The following is a 12,989-nucleotide window of genomic DNA, read 5'->3' as shown; positions in this document are numbered from 1 at the left end:
GGTAGTGGTTTTTGAAGTATATTGCTTCTGTTGAACCATATGTTTCAATTTCTTTTCTTTTTTTTTTGAGGAAGATTAGCCCTGAGCTAACTGCTGCCAATCCTCCTCTTTTTGCTGAGGAAGACTGGCCCTGAGCTAACATCCGTGCCCATCTTCCTCTACTTTATATGTGGGACTCCTAGCACAGCATGACTTTGCCAAGCGGTGCCATGTCCACACCTGGGATCCGAACCAGCGAACCCTGGGCCGCTGAGAAGCAGAACGTGCGCACTTAACCACTGTGCCACTGGGCCGCCCCCCAATTTCTACTCTTAAAAACATTGAAGCCTTTTAAAAGGTGTAATAAAAACGTGCCTGTTTCAATGTCCATGCACCAATTTTAACACGTTGGAGACCACCGGGACCAGATTTTGCAATACACCTCTTGCTGTTTGTTTAATAAGAGAGCTCAGTCCCAGGAGTGAGCTGTTAAAACCTTTTTGCAACAACTTCTCTGCGCGAATTAGACCTTTCTCAGTACTGTGCAACCAAAACAAAAGACAGAAACAAAATGGTTGCTGAGGCTGATATAGGAGGACAACTGTTAATCTCTGACCCCTGATGTCAAATTTTTATGAACATCATTATAACATTTTACTAACTTAAAACTGCTTTGATGTGTGTTATATAGCGTGGTTTCCCCTAAGATTTCAACTGAGGAAAGGGTACCTCTCCTTAAAATTAAAAAAAAAGAAAAGAAAACCATTGCTTCAGATTATGTTGCAGAATTTCTGGGGCTGGAAGTATCCTCGGAATAAACCTGGAGTCCAGCCCTCTCATAAGGGCCAGTTGTGGATTTTGCCCCCCAGCAACTGTCTCTTTGATTTTCTCTTAGAGAATTACCCCTCCCACATTACAAACAGACTTTGTAGGACTGTCAGCCAAGATGGACCACCCTTTCCTGGGCATTACTTCAGGTCAATCAGTCTCCCTCTTGGGAATTCGAATTATGAATCGTCCAGTGCAAGAACTGAAGTGGTTGGAGCCGACCTATCCCGTGGCCTTGCCCTCGCCTTCCCTTGGGAAGACATTGTCCATTGCTTGCTTTGACCTGGCTCCTTTAGCACCCCTCAGGGTTCTGTCTTTTCCGAGGCCTGTTGTATGCTTTTCCCTTTGATTCTTTAAGGTCCCCAGACGTCTCCAGTGGACTAAGCCCCTGCCCCACTTTAGTTTTCGCTAAGCTAGCCAGAATTGTTTCTGTTGTTTGCAGCCAAAACACTCCTACTGATTTACTCCTCATTTTGCAAATGGGGAAATGGTAGTAGCATCAAGAGGTCAGTGACTTATTGAGGCCACGCCCTGAGAACTTGGGGCACAGGTTTAAGGCCATGCCCTATAGGAGGAAATGATCCTGAATCAATAGCCACACAAGTGGAACAAATCTTTCTAGGACAGAGTTCACGCTATGTGTGTATGAGAGAGAGAAAGAGAATGAATAATGGTGTGGGAAATGCAGGGACATCCCATGCCGGGGTCCTGCCCCGGCGGAGTCCAGGTTCCTGAGGGATGGACGGCGTTGGCGCAATGAGGGGAAAATAAAGGGGACGTGAGACTTGGGTTGGTGTTAGCAAGTCCGACTTTACTGTGCACAAGTGTCATTTATATATTTTTCAGGATTAGTACAGAAATAGTTCTACAAATATTCTCAGAGAGATAAGGAAGTAAAAAACGAGCACAAGAATATTTATTAGCATTCTATTCTATAGAGCATAAGGTTAATGGTAGTCTTCTCGGCATTTAACTAGTGTTTGTTGTCTCTAAGCTAAAGGAGATAGGTACCTAGGCGTCTGTTGTAATTCATGGTAAAGTTAAATCAAAGAGAGAAGGTCCAGGCCTCTGGACAGGACAGCAGTCCGTCTGGTTACATCCTGGTGGAGCCATACCTGCCTCCCTCAATCATTTACGCCATTAGTGTAGATGGTTAATGGGAACAAAAGGCGACTCCAGGGTGTCTTATCCCCAGGGCTATCTGCATTCTCAGCGGGCAGTTAAACATCTTTACATTTTCACGCCCTTTAGGGGGTGAAAGCATTCCTTTGTCTTTCAGATTGTGGAGCTAACAGTCCCTTAAACACACTGCCAGAGAAAGTATCATTTTGTTCGTAAAGTAAAGGGCTGAAAAGCTAAGCTAAAGTATATATCTTCAAGAATGAAAAACAGAAATAAGTATAGACATAACCTTGATATAATTCAGAAAATATCAGGGGTGTCGGCCGGCCATCCTTCACCGAGGGGCATCCCTGCACCCCTCGGCCCTTCTACTCATCAATTATTTATTATTTATCACTTTTAGGAGAAAACCTCTATAACATTTTAACAGAAAGCAGAAGGTCAAGAATAATATATAGATACTTCTTAATCATCCAATTAACCAGCAAACTTAGAAGGACGATACATATATATTTAGACAAAGAACTGGAGGGAGAAGGAAACATTAACCAGACAGAGGCCATAAACCTAATTCGACATCTTATCTGGGCAGGATTCCTTTCTGATTGTCTCAAATGGGACTGTGTGCTCCTCTAATAATTAACTGAAAAATATCTTGAAAGTTACCTGCAGGTGGTCACATTCTCTTACTATATCTAATTTTCCCAGGAGGTAGTGCCTCCCAAGCAGCCACCCAAAGGAGTGAAAACTGGAGGTTAAGAAAGGAAAAGGAATGAAGGGCAATTAGAAGCAGCACAGGTTTCAGAACTATGTGAGGGGCTGGCCAGTTATTCTTCACCAAGGGGCGACCCTGCACCCCTCAGCGTTAATCGGCTGGACCCTGTCAAAAAGCCGATCAAATGATGTAGCCACGGCTCCCGGCAATCCCAGATCTTCACAACAGTGGAACCATAACTCTGAGCACAGATGCACAGATGCAATTCTGGTCACTCAGGCAGAGTGTTGCAGAAGCCCAGAACCACGCTCTCAGGACCCTAAGGTTTGAGCAGGAATTCTGAAAAGGTAGAGGACTCTTAGGATCTCAAGCTGAATGGAAAGTTGGGCAGATAAATTCCTAACCAGGCATCTGAATCAACAGAAGCAAGAACTGAGAGTCCAAGGGAATAGAGCACACTTGCACATAGAGTCCAAGGGAACAGACCACATAACAGTGGTTCCAGCTTCTAACAAGGGCCAATAGTCATGCCCCAGTGGACCATAAGCTCCATAACGAGAAGATCCATATTGGACTTGTTCACCACAGTATTCACAGCACCTGGCCCAATGCCTGGCATATAGGGGGTGCTCAATACACAGTTGCTGAATGAGTGAATGAGTTGGTCTTCCATGTAGTTGTCTGGATCCAGCAGCCAAGTGGTGTTGTCACTAATGGACTCTGCCTCATCCCTGGGGACCAAACGGTGCCTGGTTGGTGAGCAACATCTAGAAAAAATAGGCGCTGTGGCTGCAATATGTTCCCAATATTCTCATTACTGATGACATTTACTCAGCAGCAGCTGTGGTACAAGGAACAAAAGGTTCTTGTCCTGTGGACTTGCAGTCTAAATGACAGAAAACAAAACAAGCAACTGGCAGCTTTTCTGTGTGTGTGTGTGTGTGTCTGTGTGTGTGTGTATTTCTTGTTGTGTTAAGGCACACACAGCATCACTATCTCAGATTTATAACAACAGCAGGAATGACTATTTCCCATTTTATAGACAAGTAAATGGAAGCCCAGAGAAACACAAAGACTTTCCCAGTGTGCAGAATTGTGTCACCAGCCTAGCCTGGCACACTCATCTTTCTTTTTGGGCTCTGTCCCAGTGGTTCCCATGCTATCCAGTCCAGGGTCTGAGGTTGCCTCCTTGATTCCATACTGGCTGTGTCACTGCAGGCACAACCTGGGTCTCCAGTTAGAAAAAGGTCCTTGGAGAGGAGAGAGTTTTAAGGAATTTGTAAATGGAAGACTGCAAGTGGACAAGTGGGCCAGGCGAGGTGGCCTCACCTGTGCTGGCCCCTGAGTGCTGCTGTCCCCACCTCAAGGACAGAGATACTTGGTAGTTATCAGGGCTGCAGCAACCACATTATTCTGTCTCACAGCCTCTCTCTAGAATCTTTCACGAGCACAGGCCTTTTCTAAGTCATCTTCTTATACCACCATTGTTTGCCACTTCCTCTTTCTTGCTTATAGTGGTTCTTGGGGAAGAGCTCCAGCTGCTGCGGGGCCCTGACAAGTGGCGTCACAGCTTTTCCCCCTACTGGCAGGGATGCCCCCAGCCAAACAGTCCAAGTAGATGATGTCATTTGGAGCCCTTGCCCCTTGGAGTTTCTATGTGACCCTGCATCCTGGCTGGTCCTTCCTCACAGACCCTGCTCTCACCTCGAACCCCTCTGTCCCCAAAGCAGTATCCCAAGTGCTTCCCTCCCAGGGTCCTTCCAAAGATATAATGTTGCACTCAGTTTCCCACAGACTCAAAGAATCTCTAAGGATGGAATTCCAGGCAGCGGCTTGGGACATTTCAGGCCACAAGGCCTGATGATTCGGGACAAAGGTTGCCGTCTGCTCACCAAGCCCAGGCCCAATGCCTCCTGACTGGCTGGCAGGGTTGCACTGGGGAGTAAGGAAGGATTCCTGAACCCAAGCTTCTTACTTGGGTACCCTAACTCTAAGGTGTCAGAGTTAAAAATGCCTGGGAACCAACGGTCAGTGTTCATTCAGCCTGAGAATGGGAGAAACTCCTCCCAGGCCCCAGCACCTCTGGGAACCCCTGGGAGAAAGTGAGGAGTGGGCACAAGTGGCACCCTTGTTTGGAAGCCTCCTAAGGCTGTAGGATCCTCAGGCCAGAGCCTTCTGACCGTAGGGACCCACGGCAACGCCCAGCCACAACCAGCCACAGATCCCCAGATCCCCTGGGCAGACAGCCCAGTGAGATATGTACGGAGTTGTAGCCTTTCTCGTTTTTTCAGGAGTCGGGGGAGATCCTTAGAGGGGAGGAAAGGATGAAAGAGAGAACGGTGCTTCCTTAATGGCTCCTTTCTGCCTGGCTGGTCTGCGTTGCTGGTTTTGGAGGCAGCCTCGGGTGTTGCCAGGTTTAAACGTAAGGGGCAGCACTGTCTCCAGCAGCCGGATCCGGAGACACGTTTACCAGGAGCGCAGCCCTACGGCCAGGTACCCGGCTCGCCCCAGGTCCGGGATACAGCGCGTGCGCAGTCCGCGGGACGCTGGCGGAGAGGCCTCGGCGAAAGAAAAAGAATCTTTCGGGGCCTTTAAAGAAACAGTCACACATCTTCGAGCAGCCTACACATATTTGGATTTTTAGTCCAGCCCAAGCCAAGTCTCCTTGAAGTCCCGCCTCCTAGAAGCTCCGCCCCAACCTTAGTAGCCCCGCCCGCGCCCAGTACTAGGCAGTCACGCCCGCTAGAGCCGCTGCGAAGGGCCCTCAGGGTCTCTAGGGTCTCCAGGGTCCCCAGGGAGTCCTGCCCTCGACCAGGAGGCGGGCTCAGCAGGTGCGAGTGAGCACACGGCAGGAGCAGGCGCTGCGGAAGAAGCGACACTGGCAGGAGGCGCACGGGTCGCAGCAGGCGGGCGCCGGCGGCTTGCAGCTGTCGCGGGTGGCCACACAGGGGGCGGGCTGCAGGAGACGGGGCCGCGCCACCTTCGTCATCGAAGCCTTTTTCTGCGGAGAAACGCTGGGGCTGCCCGAGCCTGCGACGCCCGCCACGCCCGTCCTCACCCCTCCTGGGAGCTCTTTGGACTATGGAGGCCGCCGACCAGACATCGCCCCCGTGCCCATCTCCCGCTCGCGCCTGCCCACAGGGCACCCCAACAGGTCCCTGCCAGCTGCCCCAGCAATGGCCCTGCTGCCTCTTCAAAACTTACCTGGCTCCGGCCTGGCCCTCTTTTCTGTCTTGGGGATCCCAGTCAGCTCTACAGTTTATAACTACCATCTCTCTGTCTCCCCCTTCCAGTGCACCCGCAATCCTGTTAGTTCTGTTTTCACAGCAGATCCGGAGTCCACCCACTTCACCGCTGGCCAGGCCACGATCTTCGCTCTGCTGCTCTGGCCCTCTTATAGTCCCTCTAGTGCACCTAAGGGACCTCTCTGAAGACCTGTGATGGCATCCCACTCTGGCTTAAAGCCCCCCAGTGGTTTCTGTTTGCACTCAGAATGAAGCAAACTTTCCTTTGAGCCTTGAGGCCCTCTGTGTTTGACTCTGTCCATCTTTCCGACTAGTCTTTACCCCGCTGCCCCATTGGCCTTGTGTGCACCGGGCGCAGCAAAGGAGTGCCTGCTGCAGGGGCTTTGAGTTTGCTGCTCCCTTTCCTGGGGACATTCTTTGCTGTGCTGTCCAATACAGGTAGCCACTAGCCCCATGTGGCTACTGAGTTTTTGAAATGCGTCTAGTGCAACTGAGGAACTGAATTTTCAAATTTTATTTAATTTAAATTGAAATTTAAAATAAGCAGTGTAAAATATTTTGTCTGTTAAACACAAACTATTGTTTTGTTAGGAGTATATTTTACTTTAAGTGTAAAAAATTAGCGTTGTAATTGAAAGTGTAAAATATGTATCAGTTTTCAAAGACAGCACACAAAAAAAAGAATGTAAAATATCTTAATAACTTATACTGATTACATATTAAAATGATAATATTTTGGATATATTGGGTTAAATAAAATATTAAAGTTAATTGCGCCTGTTTCTTTTTACTTTTTTAAATCTGGCTAGTAGAAAATTTAAAATTATTTACATGCTCACATTGTATTTCTACTGGACATTTCTGCTGGAGATTACTGAGTTTTTCAGTCTTTAAGCGCTGCTTCCTTCAAGAGGCCTTCCCTGATGAGTCTTCCCTTCACTCTGTCTCATTACTGTACTTTAACTCCTTCACAGTGTTTATCATTATCTGAATTTATTTTACCCATTTACTGGTTTACCTGCTGTTCTCCTCTTTTCCCCCACAAGAATGTAAACTCCATGAGAGCAGGAATCTCTCTCTTGTTCACTACTGTATTCCTAGTACGTAGCATGTAAATAGATTTGTCAATTCTGTCAATCATCTGATCTGCTTGTTCACTTTACAGAGGGCCCAGAAAGGAGCAAGAACTTTCTCAAGATCACTCAGTACCAGGTCTTACCTCTCAATACCTAGTCTAGGACTCCCTGCTCTGGTTACAGTTGATCTGATAAATACACATTAAGACAGGAATAATGTGTGCATTTCAACAGTGCCTTAATCCAGTATCTCCCAGTGTGGGAACCTGTACCATGGTGGTATGATTTTAGGTGGTACATGACTATTAAATGACGCTGGATCACCTGATGGGAAAGGATTCTTTTTTCAATCTCTCTAAACTTGAAAGGCCCAGTTTGGTGCCAATATATCCTTAACGCTTCCCCAACCCTCTCTAATCTTTCTTTAGACACAGAGAGCAAGCATCACATTTAGAGCCTCTGACAGGCAACACCATCAAGCTAAAATTCACTAACAAGGTTGTATTTTCATTTTACTTATTTTTATGGTAACCTCTATATATGGCAAGTGGTACTGTTTTCTATCATAGTGATATAATTTTTTTGTTTCAATTTTAAACAAATATATTAAATAAACAGGTGAAACTCAGATATGGCAAAGGTTGTGGAAATGGTGCTGAAATGACTGAGGTTTGGGAAACACTGCATTTGTCCAAAAGAATGAATGATGGTAAAATTTTGGGCAGGGGGCTAGCTAGTACAGAAAGATGCTTTTCAGCAAGTAAGCTATTTTGCTCAGCAAACATCAGCTCCCTGAGCTTCTGTGGGTTCTGGTTCAGGGCTCCAGGCCAGGAAGCCTTTTGGTAGCTTTCAGCTTCTTTTGTTCATGTAGGCCTGAAAAATCCTTCATTTAGTTCCTAGCCAGAGCTTGAGGGTCAGGGTCCTCCCCTTTTAAGTCTGGTCCCACCCCTACAATGAGAAGTCCAAGGCCTACCTTGGAAGATCTCTTCTTCTTTTCTGCTTCTTTTCTGCTGATCTTTTTGGATTTCTTGTTCAATGCTTCAAAGAGAGACAAAAGGAGCAAAGCCAGATGTTTCTGGTCTTTTCCCCCTTGCTCTTCCCCCACCGCCCCTTACCCCATGAACTGCAGAGAATTGGGAGGAGTGGAGGGGACTCAGGGAAGTCCCAGGGTGATGGAGAGGAGGAGGGATTGGCTGGATAGATTATATCTTGGGACTCAGGCCATCAGGTTCTCATTAGCCTGGCTGCTGACCTGGAGATAGGGACTAAGGGCAAAATGTCCTCTGAGGGAAGGCAAAGGGGAAATCCAAGAAGGCCCTGCAAAATGGACTCAGTGTCTTGACATGGATGGACCTGTGTTTCCTGTATTCCTACCCTCCATTTCTCAGAGCCTTGGAGCCAGGCACACTTGATTTGAATCCTCACTCTGCCATATAACAGTTGTGTGGCCTTAAGCAACCTACTTAACTTCCTTAAGACTCAAGTTTTCTCATCTGTAAATAAGGTACTGTAATACCTAGCTTGCAGGGTTATCTTGAGGATAAACGAGGTATGTTTATAAAGTGGGAAATCTGTCACATCAAAGGTGATCAATCAATGCTGATGTGCCCCAGCCCCTTCCCTGCTCTTACTTCCCCGGTATGTCTAGAATATCCCCTTTTCCTAGTGAGAGGCAAGGCAGTAAGGGACATTAGTTTTGAGCTTAGGTTCTGGAGTTAAACACCTAGGTTTGAATTCTGGCTCTGCCAATTAAGAACTGTGTGATCCTATGTTAGTTACTTAAGCCTCAATTTCTTCAACTGTGAAATAGTAATAAAAACAATACTCACTTCACAATGCCTAGCACACAATAAGTATATCTGTCATTATTATTATCAGATGAAATCAAACCAGAAGATCTCCCATGCCAGGCTCTAATGCCCCTGATATTTTTCCTGAGTAGTGACTCTCAACCCTGGCATGACAGGACTAGTTCATCCCAGACTTCGTTATATTCTGCAGCATTTCTTAAAGTTGTTTACCACTGATAATAGTTCCGTGATTCAGTAAGTTTCAGAAATGCCAAGTTAAACCAAATCCACCTTGTGTCTTGACTTCAGGCTTTCTCAGAGCCTCTAAAATGCTAAGCTGCATATTGGATTGGTGGCGTGAAGGGCCTTCCCAAACCAAATGAGTCAAGGGACATTTTATTCCTCCAGAATTATTTTGAGGAATGAGCAAGGAGCTCTGGCCTATGGCAGTGGATCCTGGTTATCAGCCTGGAGAGCATGTTTGACATCTTGCAGTCCCTTCTCATGGGCTGGAGGCCAGAATTGAGGCCCCAGGCCAGGCTACTTACCCATGATAGAGACAGAAGGGGAATCCAACAGGTTCATGGAGGAGTTGTTCCTCAGGCTCCTGTCATCTTTGGGCTTCTCCTCAGGTGACAGGTGGCTGTAGGCAGTGAGGAAGCAGAGGCTGACCAGCAGGGTGGCCAGGAACAGGTGAATGACATCCATCCCAGGAGGACTGTGTGGGGCAGGGAAGGCAGTCAGGCAGGTGGGCAAGGGGTTGTGGCAAGAGGATGGGCCCTCTTGCTTTCTTTGTGATTCTTTGGGCTGGTGCTCTGACCCCATTCTACAAGTGTCCCAGTGGAGCTGGAGAACTAGCAATGCTTAGGATAGGGAAGGGGTCTTGAGGAAGGAAGAAGAGAGAAAAGGAAAGACGGGGAGAGGAAGAGAGAAAGACAAGGAAGGGAAGGAGATTGAAGCAAAGAAAAGGAATGTCATCCAGAGGGTGGAGTAGTGGTTTTTTAAGTCAGTGGCCCTAGGAGACCCTAGGCCTGGGCAGAGTTGTTGGAAGTTCCCCAGTAGCGCCTCACAGTGAGAGAGGTTTTACTAAGGTGCAGAGAATAAGGCTCATAAGTTAAGACTCAGTGAGAAAGATGCAGGGATAAATGGCTTCTTCAGACAAGTACATATGTCGTTGCATACACTATATTCCCACACCCAGAGGGAATAAATGCAGGTATGGTTTGTGTTAGGAGGAGGGACCTGTTGACACAGGCTAACTGGATTTGTGGATTTACTGCTAGGTGAATTTTGATGAAGCAGATGGATTCCAGAATGGATTTCTTCCCTCGAATGCCAGCGTTTGGCTCAATCAGGGCTTCAGCAGCATCTTTATCTTCTCCCAGTGCCAGATCCCCACCCTTCACCCACCCCGTGGGTGTTCTCAGGTCTGGGACAAAGTTGAGGCTGCTTTTCCAAGTTTCTCTCCACCCTGCCTTAAGGCAAGAAGAGAATAAAATAGTCTTCTCATGCTGGTCCTGCCTACTCCTGGGCTCCCCTTAAAGCAGCCTGGCCAGTTTCTAGCCTATTCCTCCCAGGTCTCAGCTTATTGGAGTAAAATTTTCTGTATGTTTGTTACATTCCAGGAAGAGGGACCCACAGAGTTGGCCCTCGCCCTCATTATACACTTCTTGGTGTCCAGCCTCTATTCCTCTCAGCCCTGATGCCAGCTCTGATTTCTTCAGATCCTTTCATCCTTTCACAGGGCATTTGCCTATCATGAACTGACACTGATTTTCTTTCTCAAAGCCTGGTAGTGAGTCAATGAAATGAGTCCTGGGCTGGCAGTCAGGACCTCTGAATTCTTGTCTTGGCTCAAGCATTAGTAAGATGCATGACTTTGGACAAATCCATTCTCTTTTTTGTTTATGGGCTCTAATTTCCTTCTTGGTAAAATGAAGGGAGTGGGCTAATTCAGTGGTTTGCATTCACTTAACAGGGGAACTCTTTCTTTAAATAAATGCTGACTTGTAGACTCCCAACACGTAAAAGAGAAAGAGGCAATAAAGAGGTTTCTCAGGCAGCTCATATCTTTGTTGTGTGATGGGACAACACATCTTCTCAGGTCCTAAAGCCCAAAGCATCTCTTGAGGCCCTCAGCTTCCTAGTTCGTGCAGTCTGATCTCTGAGGTTCCTAGCTCCTATCAGCATAGTTAAACCAAAAAACCTGTATCAGAAAAGTCTAGGGACCGAGGCATAGTTATTTGCTCCATTCTCTGCTTCTCAGAACTTCACACTGTCCTCTGTCAAAGCCTTTATCATGTTATTTATGTTTGTCTCTCCTAGTTGATAGAAAAGGGAGAGGTTATGTTTTACTCATTTCTATGGCTCTGGACCAGGCACACTGACCAGCCCGGAGCAGTAACTCAGCAAATGTCAGCTTGATAAATGCTCATGTCTTAAACTAAGCTCCTCATCTTCCCAGCTTAGTGGGTTTCTGAAAAGAACACTGTTAGTTGCCTCTTTAGCATCAACTATGATCGTCCCCCTTTCTAAGAGGATCTTGGATTTCCTAGATACATATTTTGGGTGACAGTGACCTGACCCCAAGATCCAGGAGAGGCCTTGATTTATTCACGACAAACAGCAAAACCCCATCCCATCCTCACAGTATTGGTTCAGGCATGGGCATGCGACTGAAGATGATCTAATCCGAAGAAGCCCAGGCCTTTTTCTGATTGATTAGGGGAGCTCTTTCTCTCTCACTGGCTATGTAAGGAAAAGCCCGCAGTCCTGGTTAGTGCTGGCAGCGATCTTATAAAGGGGAGCTAGTCTTAGATTGAAGCTGACATAGTGGAAAGCAGACTGGACAGACAGTAAGAGAGAACATTGGTAATATAATTAAGCCACTAGATCAGAACTTGCCTGAAGCCATGTTATATTCGGACTTACCAATTAGATAAGCCAATACATTTCCTTTCTTATTTTAAACTAATATGAGTTTTCTGTTTTTCTCAATCCAAGGCATTCTAACGGATACTTTTGCTGTGTCAATTGCCCTGGAGTTGCATGTCTATGCCTATAACCAGACTCTAAGGTAAAAACTGCACACAGCACAAATTTTCTTCAGCATGGCAAATGATGGCTGTTGTTTTCCTTTTTCCATTTCACACCATAATAAGTAGTTAGCTTGCCTTTAGGAGTCATATTGTAAGAAACAAATTCTTTTCTTTGAACACCAGGATCACAGTCGGCGTAGTGAAAGGTTCACACCGTGAGAGGTGTACTGGAACTGAGACCAGCTGAAGGAATAGCAAATCCTCAGCTCCCAATTCTGGGGTGAGTATCTCCTCGCCCCAGAGCAGGAGCTCTCTGGATGGGATATTGAATAGAATTGTCTGCATTATTTAAATTGCTCCCCTCCCCTCTCACGCACTTACTAAGTACATATAGTTGGCTTTGCATAAATTAAATGGCTGTATGATCTGGCTCTTCTGTACTCTCTACCTTTGTCCAATGAACCTTCCTCCCCAGTCAAGAATCTTGATCTTAACCTTTGCATTTCTTTCCTAATTTTTTTTTTTTTTTTGAGGAAGATCAGCCCTAAGCTAACATCTGCTGCCAATCCTCTTCTTTTTTCTAAGGAAGACCGGCCCTGAGCTAACATCCGTGCCCATCCTCCTTTACTTTATATGGAGGACGCCTACCACAGCATGGCTTGCCATGGGGTGCCATGTCCGCACCCGGGATCCGAACCGGCGAACCCCGGCCTGCCAAAGCGGAACATGTGCACTTAACCACTGAGCCACCAGGCCGGCCCCTCTTTCCTAATTCTTATATCCTATCTCTCACCAAATTTTACTTTATGTTTCCTTCAAATTATCTCATATTTTCCATTTCCTCTTCACCCCAGCCAGTTCCTTGCTCTCAATGGAACAAGGCAAACTGACTCTGTCTCCCTGCCTTTGTTCTTGTTTCCACAACATTGTCCACTCTCAACTCCCCCAGTCATGTCACCCTTCCTCCAGGGCCCAGCTTGATGTCAGCTCTAGTATATTTTCTCTTGCAATATTAGGCCAGCTCAAATAGCTCTCTCCCTTTTCTGAACTCCTCCAGCTCTTACATTCAATACCATTTCACTTAGTACTTCATTGTTCTCTAATTGTTAATGTGGGTCATTTTGATCAATCAGATTTAGTTCTTTGTTTAAAGAAGACAGGACAGTGCAGCTGAAAGAATGCAGGCTCTGCAGTCA

General features: G+C 46.5%; 1 protein-coding gene and 1 long non-coding RNA gene across 7 annotated transcripts in view; one reads left to right on the top strand and one right to left on the bottom strand.

Annotated features, from left to right (window-relative positions):
* Nucleotides 1–1,597: 1,597 nt before the first annotated feature.
* Nucleotides 1,598–12,989, bottom strand: part of ASIP (agouti signaling protein) — a 116,757-nt gene continuing 105,365 nt past the window's right edge. For all 6 annotated transcript variants that reach the window (XM_070588068.1, XM_070588066.1, XM_070588065.1 and 3 more), the window contains 3 exons: nucleotides 9,304–9,473; nucleotides 7,939–8,003; nucleotides 1,598–5,645 (listed from right to left, as the gene is read on the bottom strand). In XM_070588068.1, the coding sequence (XP_070444169.1) occupies nucleotides 5,469–5,645; nucleotides 7,939–8,003; nucleotides 9,304–9,463 (402 nt within the window). In that variant the 5' untranslated portion in view covers nucleotides 9,464–9,473 and the 3' untranslated portion in view covers nucleotides 1,598–5,468. The remainder of the gene's footprint in view (nucleotides 5,646–7,938; nucleotides 8,004–9,303; nucleotides 9,474–12,989) is intronic.
* On the top strand, nucleotides 7,339–12,072 carry LOC139078055 (uncharacterized). The gene is made up of 3 exons (XR_011530783.1): nucleotides 7,339–7,463; nucleotides 11,759–11,831; nucleotides 11,977–12,072. It is a non-coding gene; the product is annotated as an uncharacterized lncRNA (long non-coding RNA).

This window comes from Equus przewalskii, chromosome 21 (assembly GCF_037783145.1).
Source record: "Equus przewalskii isolate Varuska chromosome 21, EquPr2, whole genome shotgun sequence".
Taxonomy (NCBI): domain Eukaryota; kingdom Metazoa; phylum Chordata; class Mammalia; order Perissodactyla; family Equidae; genus Equus; species Equus przewalskii.
This window is presented reverse-complemented; position numbering and strand designations above follow the sequence as displayed.